The 19,442-nt window shown below is 42.5% G+C and overlaps 1 protein-coding gene across 1 annotated transcript in view; it reads right to left on the bottom strand.

Moving 5' to 3' along the window:
* Window positions 1-7,506: 7,506 nt before the first annotated feature.
* The window catches only part of KCNH1 (potassium voltage-gated channel subfamily H member 1), a 176,791-nt gene continuing 164,855 nt past the window's right edge, over window positions 7,507-19,442 (bottom strand). The window contains exons 11-12 of the mRNA XM_053974421.1: window positions 13,546-14,589; window positions 7,507-9,687 (exon numbers count right to left, since the gene is read on the bottom strand). Coding sequence (XP_053830396.1) covers window positions 13,741-14,589 — 849 coding nt within the window. The 3' untranslated portion in view covers window positions 7,507-9,687; window positions 13,546-13,740. The remainder of the gene's footprint in view (window positions 9,688-13,545; window positions 14,590-19,442) is intronic.

The raw sequence follows: 19,442 nt of genomic DNA, 5'->3' as shown, positions 1-19,442 counted from the left end.
GAGCTGTGTTTTGGAAAACTATGGCCTTGTGTAAGAAAAATAAGTGATCCATTGTTGTGGGGAAACACTACTATGCACTGGAAGCCTGCAGGGTGGGTGCAATGCAGACTGGTCACTTTTATCCCTGTTGTGCGCTGCATGGAACATACCTTCCCTGATGGTGTGAGTTTAAAAAGCAAATTAGCCCTTTGTAGCTGTAGCCCTTCAGCATGTGAAGTTTCTAAGAGCAGCATGCACATAAAATGATGGTTCCCACTCACAAAGTACCTTCTCAGTCCTGCTTATACAGCAGCTGTCAGCATGGGGCATGTTCAGTCAGACAACACACAGCTCTACACCTGAAGCACTTCAAACTTGCTGTTCAGTTACTCCTTCAGCTTGGAGACACATTCCTCAGCAAGGCCTCTGCAGGGGGGTGGGGGAGATTGCAGAGACTTGGAAGAGACTGCAGTAGCCATGCCACTTGCCAAAGGAAAAAAATAAGTGAGGGGTATGTGAGAAAGGGACTTCCAAAAACTGAGAAAAGGCTAGCTAAGGGGAGCAGGAAACAGGTGACAAGGACAGATATGGCTAAAGTTAAGACACTGGCCATTTTGCACGAAAGAGGAGCACTTCTAGCCTGGGTGAGGGAACAGCAGACACTGACTACTACTGCTATGAGACCCTAAAAGTCACAAAAGTACAATGAACAGAAAAAACTTCAAAGGTGGTGGCTCTGAAAATGAGCTGGACAGCTACACGATGGCTACTGACAACAAGAATTGACAAGTGATTTTGAAAAGCTGTGTAAGTGACTAGCAAGCATAATGTATAATGATATATGGCTGCAGTGGTTACCACAAAGCTGTAGTAAAGTCTGTTACACACACACCACACACCCCCTGGATCTAGCCCCTCCTTAGTTAACAGAGCCATCGTCATTACTGGCTAAGATTATACTAAGTGGCTCTTTCTTTAATTCTGCATTGATTAGAAGGTGAGCAAAGCTTTGCTCACCTATCTCTTTCACATCTGAGAGCTAAAAGCAGCTTAGTTGGAATATCCAGTTTACCACAAGTCAGAAGAAAAACAGCTTAACTGTGAAAACCTGCAGCAATTTCATTATTAGTCACAGCAATAACGCAGGGTCTGTCCTTTCTCTTGCACATCCACCTAATTGCCTTCGTCACCACCAACTCTTGAGCTGGTCACGGTTTGCACTTGCTGAGGGGGGAGGCTCTCCTTCCTCTGGCGTGGCAGCAGGATTGTCCTCAAGGAGCTGTGAAGAGCAAGGAGATTGCTATGCATGGTCTGTCACAACTTCTCCTCACTGTTCTTTATAGTTTCCACGAGTAGTGCAGCTCATTATTGCTTTCCAAAATAACTCCCAGCACACAGCCACTTGTTAGTCAAGGCATATATTTTAATCCAGCAGGGATAGCTGAAATACTACTCAATGCAAAGCCTGTGTGGAGAACGCTGTGCCTGTTACATCTTGAGGAAGAGGTGAAATCTGCATTACAACACATCATTTCTTGTATTATGGGACCTCTGAGAGCAACCCTCTCTGGTGGGTCCCCATGGATGCCCAGGGGTGTTCTGTGCACATGCACTGAATTCAACAGTCCAACCAGGAGTGGCTTGTGGAGCAGCCCGTCTATTAGTTGTGTGTTAAAGGAAGAAAAAATGAAGACAAGTTTGGTGTTTTTTAACTTTCATGTAATGTAATCACATCCAACACAGGTCCTGCCAGAGCATCTGAGAATGAGTCCCAGATGCCTGTGGCACCAGTTACCTACACCCAACCTACAGATGGACAATGTGGCTCAGACATCCCCAGCCAAGGGGACACGCACTGGCAGCTCCAAGCTTGAGAGGCTTTCACAGATGCCACCAACGCCCAGGAAGAGAGGAAAAAGAAAATTCTAATGGAAATGACACACTTTAGACACTGCACAAGAGATGGAGCTGAAGGGTGTTAAGGCTTAACTTTGAGGCAGCCTCAGCACTGCTCCCTTTAGTTCCCACAAGCTTTAGGAACATAAGTGAACTGCTCCAAGAAGAAAAAGGTGTGTGCACTCTGTACCCAGTAGAGATAATGCCAGGATTAAAACTATGTTCAAAAATCTTCTCATTCTTTATGCTGGGAATCACAAAGATCTGGATGAGAACAAGTTAAGCTAACATCAGGATCTAACAGGCAAATTTGGACCACAAATTAGCCTGCACCACCTTTCTTAATATCCAGGGGCAGCTCAATATGTAAGTAGCCTTAGGTAGCTGCATATCAGCCCCTTTCAGGAGCAGAACAAATTAAATGGGCTACCTGTGGCCTCTGCCTTCCCAGCAATGGTCAGTCTGCAGGTAACAGAAATGCATTCTATCCACAGGGATTTAAGAAAAAGCTTTATATATGGTTGGGTAGCTGAAGTGAATCATTGCAGACAGGTGCATCAGCCAGCCACTGAAAAATTGAAGTTTACTGAAGAAGTAGCACAGAAATATAACTTCAGTTACGACCTGTAGCATTTAAATTGTATTGGCACTCCCTCTAGAGCTGATCTTTCTTGACAAAATTAATTAATTTTTATGGACCATAACATTTTCATCCCTGCACTAGCGCATTTGACTTTCCAAAATTAGGTGACAAAAATAGAAGAACTGGAAATGATACTGGAAGACCAGAAACAGCTACACTGTTCGTAAATTAATTAAAAGGCAAGTCAGGGAAAAAATTAGGTCCAGTTGATTTTTTTTTTAAGACTACTGCCAGAAGGGTTAAGGTTGCTTTAGGGGCTCAAGTATGTGGGAGGATTACCATATAGTAAGCCACAACTGAGAAATAAAAATAAGCATTTGTGAGACAGTTCTTGAAGTGATGGTATTGTTAATTTACAATTATGTGTTTCTTTTCTCTTGCGGTAATAGTTTTGTGCTGAGGTAGTAATTAATGATGAAATTATAGGCTAATAACTTGCATTTGGTCATATATTTGCTCCAGGCCACTTCAGTGACCTCTCCACTGCCTTTCCCCAGCACTTGGCATCCTGTCTCAAGACTACCCTTGGATCCAACTCTGCTGACCCACACTTCACACACCACTGCTGGTGCCATCTGTCCAACCTTCACTCAGGTTGTTCTTCTCAAAGTTCCTCAGTTTGATCAAGTCCTGCCAAACATCACTTGGTAAAAATAAGAGACCTACAAAGGGTCTGAAGATGTCCTGCTTGTCTTGAACAGTTATGCCAATAACCACTGACACCGTGAACAACTGCAAGTTGGGTATGAGGCCTGACATAGTTATAAGGCTTTAAAAACCACAATGGCCATTCAAAATAAAATAACACACTGCTTTTGGAGTACTTGGGGGCTCTGAACTTGGGCGCTCTTGGTTCATGCTGGTTGAGGAAACTTCTATTTTAAGAAAAATTACATTTTCATACTAATACGGTTTCCAAACTAAATCTTTAAAACTTTAGGGCTGCTGGCAGTAACCCAAGGGCACTCTCTGACACTGGTAGAGAGAACTGAGGCAGGGTAAAGTTTCTCCTAGCTCCTTTCAGCAGGCAAATGGTGACTCAGAGGGCTACAGCCCTTTAGAACCTCCAGCCAAAGGAGCCCCTGGGCAGTCAGTCCCATTTGCCCTTGTGCGAGTGTTGTGCTTCCCTTTCCTGCTCCCTCCCTAATGTCTGTCCCCTTGGTGAGTGTAACCTACAAACCTCCCCTCTCACACTTCATTTTCCAAGGTTTTCCTTGGATGCTTACATTACACACAGACAGATTTCCTCCATAACAGATTTTCCTGGGTAAAGGAAATGCAGCAGATTCAAGCTACAAAGGTGGGTATCCAGGGCTGTACTTTGGCTGCATTATATGCCGCTTCCATTTGCTGTCATGACTTTAGAGTCTTCTCCCTGGTGTACACTGAGGTCAGAGCAACCAGCCTGCAGCCTTTCAGCACACCTGGCCATAGCTGCTCTATTTGCTGCTCACAAATGAGAGGCACCCACCCCCACTTTACAGAGCTATTTACAATTTGTGTTGGCAGAATTGTAATTTCATGCAGTATTTCACGCACACTTCCTGTACACCTTCCTAAAAGATGCTTTTTCCAATTTAACTTTCAGCTGAATGGCTTTACTTTGCATTCTTGTCTGTCCACTTCCACTAGCCAGGTTGCATGTGCACTGTTATCATTTTAAAGGAAAACAAATACTTTATTTTGACTTGGGGCTCCACATGGATTATCTTAGCTTTCCTTCCAGTACTCACGCTGAGAGTGTTCAATACATTTTCCTGTTATCGTTAGTTCTTCTAAAATACCTTCTGCTTAACTGTAAAACTCACAAAAAAAGATTGCTGGAGAGATTTGAAAGCAATCTATTTCTCCTCTCTAAGCCCTGCTTGCAGGGAGCCATTGCTTGTTGAGCTGTCTGGGTCCCATTGCTGAGCACACAGCTGCTCCCAGGCTTAATAGTGCACTCCCTGTGCTACTGCTGCTTAGCATTTCTCCCCAGTGGCAGCCCCTGATAAAGAAGAGGGGAATCTTCCTTTTATAGAACATCCACATGTGTAACAGATATTCCAGCACAGTTTCTTTCTGCCCCAAGTTTTGTAAGCTGGGAGATTGGAAATGTGGAAGGAAATTCCAGTGCAAAAGCACAACCCCCTCAGATTTGCACACAGAAACTGCAGTGATATTTACAGGTGCTCTGTGTCCCCCCCACCACAGGTAGGAATTAACAGCAAAGCTCATATTTTACCTCATCCCTTATCCATCTGAACAGAAACATCTTAAAGAAAACCTCTACAAGTGAACAAAGCTTAAAAAGAGCCAAAACATCTTCAAGGTTTCTCAGACACTCCTGCCTTCGTAAGTACTTAAAGTGGGGCTGCAGGGAGAAAGCTTCGGAATTGGTAATGATGGATGGAGCTGCCAAAGTTAAGCTTGTTTTAAACCTGCACCTGTGCCATGGGGCAACTTAAATTTGAATTTGGCTGTGCTACGTAAGGACTTGAACTTAATTAGGAAAGGGGAAGCAGGAATAGAAAAGGAAAGGGGAAAAAAAAGCAAAAAGACAAGGCTTGAGCACATGTATTTTACAGATACAGCTGTGCACAAGCATCTTGATAGCTACTTCTGACAGACTTCAGAAGTTCACTTTCCCTAATGCCTTTTTTGGATTTCTCACAGGTTTTTACTCATCCTGTCTTTCAAGAACAGGACAGGTTAGTTCTCCCAGCTGCCACATACCAACACAGAAGTTGTGGTGAATTAGAAAGAAAGAAGCATAGACTCAATCTTCTAGGTGAAAAAGACTTGTATTGGCTGAGATTCTTTATATGTGTGTTGCAATTAAACCCCTGACACCACCACCAGCAATAAATACCATAGCAACACAGCATCCTTCCCAGCATTTTCTGGTTGGATACACAGCCTTACTAACCAGCCTAATTCCTGGAGCAGAAGGCAAGCACAGAGAGCAGCTAATCAGCCAAGCACTGGGGCACAGCAGCCACTTCCCACTGGGTGAGGGGCTCAGTGTTCTCCCCAGGCTTTGGTGGTGTCTCCTGAGCACTGCCCTGCACTAGGCACACACTGAACAGGAATAGTTCTGATGTTTCCTCAGTGCTCTGGGAGCAAATAAAGCCCATTGCTATGGCACATATGTGTGAGGGGGAGAGATTTGCTGCAGATCAGTCCCACTGGCTCTCACAGCACAAAAGAGCTGTTTTATGTTGGTTGTCTTTACTCCATTGTAAAAAAGCACCAGAGTGCTTCCAAGTTTAGCACGGATACTAAAATGCACCACAGGGCAACTAAAGAGCCTCCATTACCAAATACCAAATAAAACTGTGTAGGCAGCACTCACCTCCCCACAAGCTGATGCACTGCTGACTGTCCCCTGGAGCTCCTGCTGCTGCCCCAGGACTGCACACCCCCTGGCAGGGGTCCCCAGCAGCTGCACACTAATTCATAACCAAACAGAAGAACCTGCAGCTATTACTGAGAAAAATCAGAAGCCACAGCACACTCCCTGTGCTTTAGAAATCTTCTGTCCCTGCTGTGAATGTGCTCCCAGGTGGAGGCAATGAGGAGCAGGGGCTGGTGCAGGTGGGCCCGAGGCTGCTCACAGCTGCTGGGGCTGCTGCTGCCCAGCTGAGCACAGGACTGGTGGGCAGCGTGCAGAACATGAGCCTTTGCAATCTGGCACATAAATCTGGGCAAAAAGTGCTCTAGTTCATTACCTTTGGTTTGAAATGCTGTGGGGCTGCTGAGGGGAGAGAAACTGATGGGGAACATTGTGTGGCCAGCACTACCCCTCTTGCGCTCACTGAAGCTTGGAGCACTGCCAGAGAGGCTGCGAAGAATGCAGGAGCAAAGAAAATAATAAAGAATTCAGAAAATGAGAACAACAGCCTCTACAGATGGAAAAAAAAAAAGAAAAAAAAAAACCAAAAAAAAGTGAAAGTACATGCCTTCACTATGGTAATTTTCCCTTTTCTAGTAAGTATAAGGACACTGTATAACATCATGCAAAAGAAAGCTGGATTTTCACACTGGCCAGAGAAACAATGCGAGTGACGAGAGCTCCTGTCACACCACATACGACAGTGGATGCAGAAATGGTGTTAAAAATAGCTCCTCATTGTGCTCCTTGGCTGCTCTCTGTACAGTTCTGCCCCACCTCAGCAGTCTGAAAGCTTCTGCTTTATTGCTGTTCTTTTGGAGATGAGATTGACAATCCCATGGAGTGTCTTAGTACAGGTGACAGCCACATTCACCAGACCCTTGGTGAGAGGATGGAGAATGAAGCACAAAAATGGCTGCAAAGCACACAGGGCCCAGGCTGACATCCTGAAGGGTTTCTGGCCTGCAGGAATGACTGCTGACTGTGATCCTGTCATGTGTGTCCATCCTGATCTGAAAGGATCTCCCATTCCCATGACCTTTGGTTATCCTTTGCTGAGGTAGCCAACAAAATTATATTCATTGCTGCCTGTTGCAGCAGTGTCACTGCCAGGGGCTTCCTCTGTGGGGTTTGTCTTTGTGTAAATCCAAGGTGAGGTCACTTTCTTCTGCAAGCAGATGACAGGAAAGCAGAATGTTCTTTGATCTCTGGTTTCCATTAGTTTTGTAAAAGTTCTCAGATACTGCAGCAGTGAACACAGTCTAAAACACAGACCAACTACAGGCATGTATACCTTCAGGACATGGGATGATCATTTCAGGTCACAGCCAGTCCTCTGGTGATCTCTTTTTGCTCAACAGATCCCTGGGCTAGACTGAGGCCCACACCAAAGGACGCTACCTGGGGTGTCAGGATATTTACTTTAAAGAGCACCTGAGTTCACTTTAGAGTGAATCCCTTTGCACTGATACACACTAGAAAGAAATCTGAAAAAACAACCTGAATCATTTACAACCAAAGCAATAATATTGCACTGCTCCACTGGTAACACTTGAGATACAAACCAACAGCAACAAAACTGCTAGCCAGAAGTTCCAGAGAGTAATTTAAAACCACCTTGTTGATCTTATGAGCACATATTAAACACAGAGAAATGCACACCAAAGCAACTGTATAAAATAGTTTATTACTATAATAAATAAAATTAAACTTCTTTTTTTACAAATATTATTTGTGCTTGTTTAAAAATGTTGACTAGGGATATCATTAATGGAGGTGGCTGCATTTGCATCTGAAACATTCCCAGACAGTGCGTATACATACATACATACACACACTATCTACTGGCAGCTGCTTTGCTGACCACAAAAATAGTATCTACTCATTCTCTGTTTCTAGTCATGCTTCATTGAACAAAGTGACAAATGCAAAGAAAAAGAACTGAGAGTATTTGGTGGATTTCTGAAAGGATAAAAACAAGTGAAGTACGTTGAAAAGCGCCAAAGCAACTGCATTAACTGCATATCAATCAAGTGTCCATGCAGTGGTGGCTAAATATTGAAACGCAGACAGGTCTCCAACAGATGTACAAATATTGATTGTATGTAGGTACAATAATATAACACATTCATTGGAAAACTTGGTATTTCTTTATATAGCAGTTCATCCTGATACAAGATTATTAAACTTCTTTCATCTATAGCTAAAATGATTCTTTTTCTATGTTAGTGGTCACAGATTTAGTGGGAAGAAGAAAAAAACCCATGAGCCTTTCAGAACAGTTAGTGAAAACCCCAAACTGTTTTGTTAATATTAGGCATTTGGATCCAGTTACAGAGATGTTCTGGGATTACACATCAAATATGTTTACACAACACTCAACAATCAGCTTGAAACAAATTACAGTTGCAGGTAAATTCACATTAGCTTTGTTGATCTGTAAAAAAAAGTCTCTGAAACACTTGCAATATGACAGGTTGGCTCCCTGATACACAAAAGTGTTTCAACAACAGCTATGTCTCTTTGTTTTATGAGGGGAGAGAGCAATTGGAGTAATTAATTATCCTAATAAGAAGGCAATAAGTGGAGAAAGAAATGTGATTACCAGCAAGTGATTTCCATTAGATTTAGAATGCTAATCAAAGTGCTTCATCTTTAGGCAACACTGTAAATACTACAGAACATTAAGAAGGAAGAAGAATGGAATCACAGTTTGAATTATATCACTTATGAAAGGGTCTTAAGGCTAAATGCTGGATATATCTTATTGCAAAAAAAGCTTTATTTTTATTTAATTGTATCAATGCTTCCCACAACAATGTGGTCAAAATTATGTCAGATTGGAGGATACAGTGTCCTACTGTGCCTCACCTCAAATTTCTGGAGCTTCCCCTGCATGGGACTCTCTCTAAAAGATTTGTCTTGATGTATCACAAGTGCAGCTAAAACACAGACTTTGTTATTGCCAATACACCCACAGGAGTCTATGTGGAAGTGAAAAATTCAGTAGAAGATGCTTTTTACCACCTAACACCAGGACAAGAAAGCGGAGGTGCAACAACCATGTGTTATGCTGCCCATGAGAAGAAGGATAGGCTTAGCACCTTTGAGACAGCCCCTGGTACCAGAAAAAAATAAATCCATCTGTTCCACCATCTCTCTTGCAGGAAAAGCCATGAGAAACACTACCAGGGCAGCTTGGCTTCAGAGATACTGTGAGCAACAAACACCAGCTTATGGGCTTTATCCCCACCAACTAGGATACAGCATTTTTCCAATTTCACGTGGATTTCTCTTTCCTGACTATCGTGACCCTCACCAGAACTTCTCTTAGTCACACTATGTATCAGACTCACAGTATGAAGTTGAGGCCAGCTAGAAAAATCAAAAATCATGGCCTTAAAAGTTCAACAGTTAACAAACAAGACACTAACAGGACACTCAGTGGATGTCTACTGGGAAGATTTAAGCTCCCTTCTTGGACTGGAATCAATGAGGAATGCTTTCACTTAACAGAAATGCAATCCATAGAGTTATCTATACATACATATTATATATATATATATGTGTGTATGTACACGCATCTGCACAAGCGCAATCATACACATTGTTGTTTATATAGTAACGACAAATTATGTAGTCAATTTTTTCACAGATTGGTTAAGAGTGATTGAAAATATATCACCAGATAGTCACAGTAAGTATCTTGTTCAGTTCATTAAAGGGAAGTGCTGTAGAAACAGAACATCGCCTTCGAAGCTGTTAAACAGGGTGTTCGCTGGGGTTCAGGGCAGAACTGTGGAAGAGATTTAAAGGAAGAATGGTGTTTTCAAAAGTATATTTGTAATACCAGACAGAAGTAAATGTATCTGAACAAGGTAGGGTTGAGGGCTGGGGTTTGCTTTTTTAATCCTTTTTCATGTGCTGCATATTTGTATTCTTTGTAACCATTTAAACATGAACTTTCAGAAGTTCCCATTTGACCAAATCATAATACAGGCTCCTTCTCTCAACTACCTTCTTTAGGCTGAAATTTAATTACACCATATTGTCAAAACGGAACACATCATCTCTTTTAGAATGATGCAGGTCATTTAGCAGGTTGTCAAATGGCAGAAGCACTATGCCAGAACAGTTAAAACTGAGGCTTTGGTTTTCGTTTGGGTTTTTTTCTTTATACTATCTACAAGCATTTGCTTGCAAAGGGGCAGAGTCTTATTTTCAGAGATCCTTCAGTTCTAAGCTGGGAAATAATTTAAGTGAAAAGCCTTAACCAACATGTAGAGAGGAACAAGAAAAAAAGGAAAAGCTGACAAATAAAATCAAAGAACTATTAACAATTATGATGGGTCCACACGCCATCCAGCCATAGACATCTGTCTGAGTGTAAGGCTCAGTGGAGAAAGATGGGTTTGTAACACAGGGGCTTTCAGCCACTTTTTAAAGGAGAAGTGCTGCATAGCACAGGTCCAGATTAGTCCGGGGTTCAAAGGAATGGGCATGGATTTGTTCATTTTTTAACCACTCAGTAGTCCAGGGAATCCAAACACCAAAACTCATCCTAGACAGTATTTTTTTTCAAATTCTCGTACAACAAATACAGGTTGCTGAGAGATGATGAACTCTCTTACAACCAGTCTTAGTGCCTGACAGTTCATAATAATGGGCTTCATCTCAGTTACAGCTGTACAGGTCTGACTGACACTGACTGCTCACCTGGAGCAGACACCCTGAAGGTGTCATTGTAAGGAGCAAGCAGAGTTTCTCTACCATTTCATGACCATAGCAATTTAAATTTGGCCATAATCTTCAAAGACATTAAGTTTTAAGTAGAATTCAGGTGTGTGTTACAATCTTTGAGGTCTTTACAAATAATAAATGTCTTGACAGGCCATTGTAAGAGCCTGAAAAAAAGCCTTAGAAAAGGACTGGATTCACCCAACCACTATTATACAGGGTGGGGAGGAGTTTGGTATCATTCTGAGCATCTCCTCAAAATGGGGACTTGTCTGCCTTTGTTCACAGGTGTGGGTAATTATTATAATTAGGGGGCTTCTGGGGCTGGTCCTGCTGGGATTCCAGGCTGGGCAATCAGCAACAGCAGAATAACATTTAACATATCCCTGAGGGCACACAAAAATATCACTGAGAATCATCAATTCAGTATCAGCAACAAAGGGCCAGGTAACCTGCAACTGCACGTTTACTTTTAGGTTTGCACTGCAATTCTGGAGATACTAGGCACATACTTGGGAGATTGTAAACATTCCCTCCCTTGTCCACCTGGGATAAGCTCAGGTCCATGTTTATCCAACTGCAGGTAAATGGGTGACACTTTCACAAAGGACTTGCTAAGACTTTCAGCCTTTCAAAAATTTTATGAAATAAATGTCATGAATATCATGCTGGTGAGGAATTTGCCTGGATCGGGAAACTGACTCCAAGGCTAAAAACCTGCTGAAATCTTTGGAAATCAATTACAAATCCTTCTGTATCAGTATACCTGGGGTTTACTTAGATAGTAGTTGTTGTCTAAGAAGACTAGAAATAAAAAAAAATCATTACTATGTTTCTCACAGAAACTGTGGATGGATGAGTTTCTCACAGAAACTGTGGATGGATGGGTTTCTGTGGCAGCCATGCCATTGCTGTTGCAGGTAACTGCTGCCACTTACAGTGATTAAAGCACCAAACGCAAACAGCATGGCTTTGGTCAGAGAGCGCCTTCCTCAGCACTGCAGGTCTGCAGTGAGCAACTGTAAAAGACACCAGGTACCACAGGAAAAACCTAAACATGGAACCAGAAATAAATTAAGGAAGTAGCTTCTTGGTTTCAGAGCAACTCACTTCCCTGCTTGCCTTTTCTTGTGGGAAGGAAAAAGGTAACTTATAGATTTGAACCTGAGAGTTGTTTCTCAGGAGTATTTCAATCCTTGGGTGTGAATTCACAGTCTGTGGGCACCTCCATACCAAACCAAGGAGTAAGACAATGAAAGCCAATCCTAAACCACCTGCCTCTGCACTTAGAAATGGTGGTGCTGTGCTTGGAATAATTGTTATCTTTGAGAGCAAGGGAAGCTACTGCAGGAACAGGTACAAAAAACCACTTTTGACAGCAGGACCTGAGCTGGGAGCTTTGCACAGCACAGCCTCACCACTGTGCCAGTAATCAGTGGACGTCCCAACTCCCCAGGGATGTCTGACACTGTTCTGCATTGCACTGTGCAAGCATCAGGCCAGCAGAAATCATTAAAATTGATCGTGTTCCTTTCCTCCTCTGTACTTAACATGAACAAAAATCTCCCCCCCCAAAAAATCCTGTGTTTCTTTATAAATGACTTAGTACCAAGGAAAAAGAATGAGACTTAACACACACAGCGTTAAGACCTATTGCCATTAAAAATGAAAACCCCTTAAAGTGTGGTGTGGTACCATACTTCTGAGATCTAAGCTACTGTTAAGGAGTGAACATACCAGATCAGTGGAGTGAATGTCTTGTGAATATACACCTGTATCCCAAGGTGAGAACACAAGTCATCACACCATGTATGCTACCCTATATGAAAAATGAAGAATAGTTTTGGTAAAGTGCTTCAATCTTCCTCTGAAAAAAGTTATGAAAATATAAGTTTTGGAAACATCTCCTTCTTTAAGAAGCAGATCTCTTTGTTTCCTTGCTACAATAGCACTTGCATACAGTAAGCACTGTATTTCTGCCTCTACTATCCATTTGCTTCCAAGCTAGATTAGATCAGGAATAATACATCTGGATGTAGAGGAAAATGCCACCATCTAAAAATGTTAAAAATTCTGTGAAAGCCTTTGGCTTCAATGAACATTATCAAAACAGAAACTTCTGAATAATAATTTAACAAGAATTAAAAGAGCAGATTCATAGCAGAACAGGACATAAATGCCACAGTATATTTTCATTGGGAGGCAAATCTGCAGTAGTTGTTAGTGATGTTTCAAATATGTTGTGCTGAGGGCTGCTCTCAGGTACACTGCACACCCAACCCTCCAGCAGCTGGAGTTGAAAGCAAAATTATCAAATGTTGAAAGACATCTGTGACAGAAGAGAAGTTTTTGAAAAACATAAAAAGGTTTGAAAAAAACATATCCTTGATTCAGTGAATGACTGTGGAAGATCCCATTTATCAAGAGATCTGAAATACTGTGGCTATTTTTGAAGATGTTGCCAAATGTAATTGTTTTAGCAATATGTCAGTTTGATATTGAAAAGTACGATTTTTTTTTTCATCTTATTAGCCCTTCTTTGACTACTCAAAAGAAACTTCAGCACACAATGAAATACATGTCTTATACTGCTCCTTACATTATTACAGCTTTATGAAAATATACTGTGACATCCAATGTGCTGTAGAGGTGACTGAGACAGTGACAGCAGCAACAAAACAAAAAAACAAACAACCCACCAAACACTGAAAATATAAGCACCCTGGCAAATGCTTATTCATATAGGCATAATCCGAGCTAAGGACATAAGGCATGCTCCAAAAACCTCAGAGATCACCTGGGGCTCACGGGAATGGCTACTGCTGTCAGAATTCTTATTCCAACATCCCGAGGGAGAGAAGGGGGCTGGGGGGGGAATGAGGACAAAGGGAAGAAAGAAAAACTTTAGAAACTGTACCCTTGCTGTCAAAAAGGCTTCAAAGTCAGCTGCCATCTTGACATGAGGTTGCAATTCCTGTTACCATACCTTTTTAGACAGAGGAAACATGCTTAGTGGACGGGTCCCTCACTTGTTTTCAATAAAGATTAAATGTAAAGTGTTAGGGGGCTGTTTCTTTGTTTGTTGGTTTGTTTGTTTTTAAAAAGAAACACCTCAGCTAGCTCCAAACACATCTTTTTCTGATTCTGGAGACTGGGGCCTTGATATTTCAAACAACTCCTGTGGTGACTGGGAGCTTCTTCTTGAGGTCAATATCCTAAGTATCTCAGCAAGCTGGTTTTCTATATTGGTCATTTTTGTGTTTAAAGCCTTGATGTCCTCTTTCAACTCATGTTTCACTTCTAGCATGGTGGCCTGAAGAGTCTGTTCTGGGATGGGATAAAAGGAATGCTTGACCTCGGTGAGGACCGGGCTGTGGTCCTGCGGGCTTCTCGTCTCCCCAGCGTTATCCAAGCGCAAGTCACTTTTTGTAATGCCACTGTCACAAGAGTCTGTCTTCTTCAGGGTAGCTTCTCCTGAAGCTTTAGTTCTCTCAGGTAAAGTCTCCATGGACTCTGCTTTAGAGACCTTGTTCCAGTCTTCACCTTTCCCACAGGCTTCCTTGAACTTGGCCCAGCCTTTCCGCCGGGGGTAGTCCCCCGATGCCTTACACGCCACGTGGTCCGATGGCGGGGCCTGCAGCTTGGCCTGGTCGGAGGCCCCGGAGGTGGAGGCGGGCTGGTAGGACACGGGGGTCGCCGGGCTCTCCCGAACAGTCACAACGCTGGCCTTGACCACTGCGCGAGCAGAGGATTGCTCCCCGACAGCATTGCCCTTTTCCACATCCAGGTCATCTGGATCTCGGCCCCTCTCCGCTGCAAGCCGTGCCTCCTTCTGCTGCCTGAACCTTTGAAACAGCCGCCGGACCGGGTGGTCCGGGGGTAAGATCAGAGGTGCTTCGTTCTTCCTCTTCATCCTCTCCTCTTCTTCCCGCTTGACGTCGCTGATTTTCCGGAACACAATCTACAGGGGGAAAGAGATTTCACTCTGTGAGTAACTGCACACTTGTTAAGGGGGAAAAGTTGGAGAAAGAATTATTTGAAAGAATCTATTTTAACTGAGAAGTGCACAACCTCTGCACATTTATAGCAACATTTTCAAATGTCTTATGTTGTGTGGAACATGGTTTATTTCATTATTTAACAGCAGACACCATCTGTCTTATAACACCAGAAAGAAAAAAAAAAAAGCAGAAGAAAAATACTTCTCCAGCTCTGACAGGTAGTGCCATTGTAAATATAATGATCCCAGGAAGATACTTGTTCTATTTTGTGTTAAAAAGTGACTTGTATTTGTTTTCTTGACTCTATGGTTTAGCACCAAGTTTCTAATGTTACAGAGCCTTTTCCATCAGTCTCATCTCAGAGCTCATTCACTGCAAATGATATGATACTATTTTAGTGCAGCTTGGCCACTCGTGGTGCCAGTACAGCAGATACTACTCTGGACTCTTCGACAGTACTTTGCAAAGTGCTTCTTGCCCTCCCTTCCTCCCACATATTCTTCTAGAAGCAACATGCAGTTTAAGGATGCAAAGCTTGAGTCAGTCCCAAAGCCAGGGGACAAAGACAATGGGAAATGGGCTTGGCAAGACATGGCTTGATTATCTCAGAAACTTGCAGAGCTTCATGTCTTAATTTATCTCTTTATTTCTATGCAAAAGAGAACATTTTTATACAAAGAAGCATTAATTTTCCATCTATCCTCCTAATTATATCTTCCTGAGCCTCTAAGGCTAAGTGATCTCTATAGGAGCAGCCCAAGGATCCCACAGTACTGAAAAAAGCCTCACAGTGTCCCAACCTGTAGCCAGGCAAGGTTTCTTCCTTGCATGTGATAGAAATACATTCCCTTCAAAAACTCTGTGCATTTTACATTAGTATTGGTATTTTCCAAGCCAATCCAAAAACTCCACTCTGGTACTAACGAAGAACAAGTAAGTAGCCTTGTTTGAAAATGAGAGGTCCCCAAACTGAAGTTTGCAATATAGAGGGTAAAAGATGCGCCCGCAGCTTCTACTGAACACTGATACCTAATCCCTTTAACTGCTTTTGGGAAAATCCACTTAAAGACCTTACACTTCAATGCAGAAATAATTTTGAGATTCAAATCTTTATTAGGAAATGTGTAAATAAACCCATCCCTCTGTTGCAGACAAATTTAAATTAAACTAAAGTTAATAAGCACTTCTTCACTGGCACACACAAAATGAATGTTTCTCTAGACTCCAATGCTTCTTGACAGTTTTGTCATTGTGGAGCAGGGAAAAAAACATCTTAACAGTGCATCTTTGGAAGGAAGAAGTTGTCAGACTTGGCAGCATTTCCTAAATACAAAAGAATAAAATTAGCAGGAAGGATATTTTATTTCTAAGCTGTAATTAGGAAACTAAATATGAGATAAGAATAAGAAAACAGGGTACTTGACAGTCTTTTTTTTTCTTCCCTCCAGGAAACTCACTCTGCAATGAGCTCAGTAGAAGGTGGACAAAGCAGTGTAATCCTTAGAAGTGAAAGAATAGGACTCACTGGGAAGGGAATTCAATGCATCCCTGCAGGCTAATGTCTTCCCACACACTGGCAGTTTCCCACTTTACCTGAGGGATGAGTGCCAGCCTAGTGTTAGGGCAACTGCTCTGCTGGAGCTGAGTGATGCCAAGCAGGGTCTCAGGGGGTCACTCCAGCAGCATCCTGAGGTTGGCTCTGGGGGCACAAAGCCCCAGCAAACCAAGGCAGCTACCTGACCAAGCTAGGTCAATTTGTCCCTGCAAAGCCTTCCCTCTCCTGGAGTTGGTATGTTAGGTGTGGACATCCACAGCTGTGCCAGAGGTAGCTAACAGGGCTCACTTTGTACATGAGCATGTTGTCTTGGTCTGACCTACGGATCAGGACTTGCCTTAAATGCTCAGAAGGAATGGATGACTGGCTGGTGCAGTGGTCACACTCACGGGGATCATCAGGGAAGGCTTTTCAGACACAGAGGCCAGGATGCTTTGTGGAGTCAGTGTATGAGCCAATCCCTGTTCCACACAGCCCAATCAGCACTTGTCTGGAAAGCACTGGAGCACCTCTCTCTATTTAATGACTGTTTTTTGCAACATAAGTGGGTAACTTAAGTGACAGAAGCTGTCTCTGCTGCAGCACCACACAGGAGAGACAGCAACGAGCAAGTCTCAAGCAATCAATCCCATATTAACAGCCTGGCCCAATCCATATTAGCCCTAGCCACTGCACCTCAAGCAGTTAGTAGCATGATCTCCATGGTGGAGGACACAATAAATCCACCAGCAAATGCAGAAAGGTGAACACTGACAGAAAAGCTGTTGGCAGCACTTACCCACCCACAACCCCCACTCGTCTCCATAGCACTGCCTAGGTGAGCCCTCCTTGTGGATGCCAGACACACTTGGCCATGGAGGAGCTGCCATCAGCCTTCCCACTGTGTGGTGGTCAGCCTCAGAGACCCAAACACACCTTCACTGCTTTGCTTCAGGAGATCCCACTGCAGCAGGAACAGGAGTGTACGTAAAAGGAGATGTATAAACCTTGCCTTTGCCATGGGTACTGCTACCACGCTAATGAGACCCCTGATTTCTATTTTCCACAAGCTTACACCAGCTTCAAGGGAAGCACACCAGGGCAGCTGCCACTGCATGAATGCAGAAATGCAGCCCTTGGGTCTCCCACCCTGCTTGACATCTTCTACAGATATGCATTTATGTGACAAGCTGTGCTCATGTGGTGCAAGTCAAACAAACGTGCATTTGCCAGGGGACATCTCTCCAGCTCTTGGGTTGGCTCCTTTTAGCTGACTCCTGAGACACTGGAGAAACAGCTGTCAAAGAGCTGCTTCTCTTTGGGAAGTTCAGACAAAGCTGTCATTTGTCTCCTTTTTTGCAAGTTCCCCAATGCTGTATTTTCTCCAGACAGCTCCATATTTATGTAGTAAGCAAAAATATTATAGCTATGCAAAACTCAGCAGTAATTGAAAATGCTTTAATTATCTCCATTTTGGATTTTTTCTGCCTTTTTTAAGATTAAATGCAAGTCCTTATAAATAAAAATACACATTACTTTAAAATGGACTATTTTCTTACAAATGCTAAGGAAAACACCATTTTCAAGTGGTTTATCTTCAGCAGCAGCCAAGTTATTCAGAAAATCTGGTTGGTATGCCAATGGATGTACACCTGCTCCCATGAGCAGTAAGGGTACAAAGGAAAAGAAAATAATTTTCATTTGTTATAAGGAAGAGAAGTCTGGACCTACACAGAAATTTTCATATGGATTTTGATAGGGCTACAAATATGGACCTGAATCAAAGTTAAAAACCAAAATATTGTGCCAAAGATCCCAAGATAGCCTTTAGAACAGTCCCTCTTTATCTCTTTCTCCAAGCATTCATGTCTGTCTGGGAAGGCACAGAACTTTGTACCCCCAAAATCTCCTAGCCTGTGTATCATACACTGCTCAAACACAGGGAACTTCATAAGATATGAAGTTCTCCAGAACACTGCACTCCTCAAGACCTAAACACACAAGTCCCACAGAAAAAACCTAGTGGGAGTGTTGTTTTAACAGTATGTCAAAACCAAAAGATGGACAAAGAACTTGAATTGAGATGAAATAACACGAAATTTTAACACCAGGCCTAAAGCTGCATATTTCACACCTCCAATCTCAAATCTCATTTCATAATTCTTCTTTTATTAAAAAGGTGCTGAATCTTGTACCTTCACAGGGAAGCTGTGCCCAAGCTGCCAGAAATTGGAGTATTGTGGAGGTATCAGCTTAGATTTGCCAAAACCTTTTGAAAAAATAGCCCTGTTAGGCACAGATTCTTGCAATTGTATGAACATTTAACTAAGGCATGCAGTGGTGATGACTCAATAACAATTTCATTTTTTGGAAAATGCACTCAGAGACAAATGGAGAAATGCACTGACACATTCTGGTGCACTTCTGCTCCCCTATATCCCTACAGATCTACGACAGAATGCTCTCTGTGACCATATTCCTGCCTGTGCATGAGTCCTATCCAAGAAAGAAAGACAGGGTTACACCAAACACTTTTCTCTTTCCTCAGTATTACCTAGTTGTGAAGTCTTAAGTGACTTTGGGTAAAAACTCTGCCTCTTTTGAATCATCATAGAATTTTCAAGTTGTATTTCTAGAATAAATGTTTTTACAGATTAAAGTCAAAGTATTAAAAAAATGAGGTAGGCATAATTGAATACTTGGTTGTCAAATGTGGAGTGCCCAGCACTGAAACCTAAGCATCATCTAAATAACAGAGCATGGACATTATTTGTGAATATGACTTTCATAATTTCTTTATGATAAGACCAGGAGAACAGGTGGCAATGTGACCCCCAGGCATAAGGCAGGCCATAGGATTGCTGTGAAGGGGCCTTCCCTGAGAGGAATCTTGTTACCACTAGATTGCATCTTTTAGAAAAACACACAGTTTGATGGCAATAAAGAATCCATCATGACATCTAGATGAAACATTGCTTCAATTTTTGATTCAAGGCTAAGTTTCATAGAATAATAGAATCATAGAATGGTTTGGGTTGGAAGGGACCTTAAAGATCATCTAGTTCCCACCTCTCTGATGTGGGCAGAGACAGCTTCCACTAGACCAGTTTGCTTAGATCTCCAGCCAACCTGGCCTTGAATGCTTCCAGGAATAGGGCATCCACAACTTCTCTGGCAATCATCAGTTGAAGCTGAAGTGAAGACTTTTTTCCTATTATCTAATCTAAACTGACTCTCTCTCAGTTTGAATCCATTCCCCCTTGTCCTGTCACTACATGC

This window comes from Vidua macroura, chromosome 3, assembly GCF_024509145.1.
Source record: "Vidua macroura isolate BioBank_ID:100142 chromosome 3, ASM2450914v1, whole genome shotgun sequence".
Classification (NCBI taxonomy): domain Eukaryota; kingdom Metazoa; phylum Chordata; class Aves; order Passeriformes; family Viduidae; genus Vidua; species Vidua macroura.
Note: the sequence above shows the minus strand (reverse complement) of the source record. Positions and strands in the feature narration are given on the sequence as shown.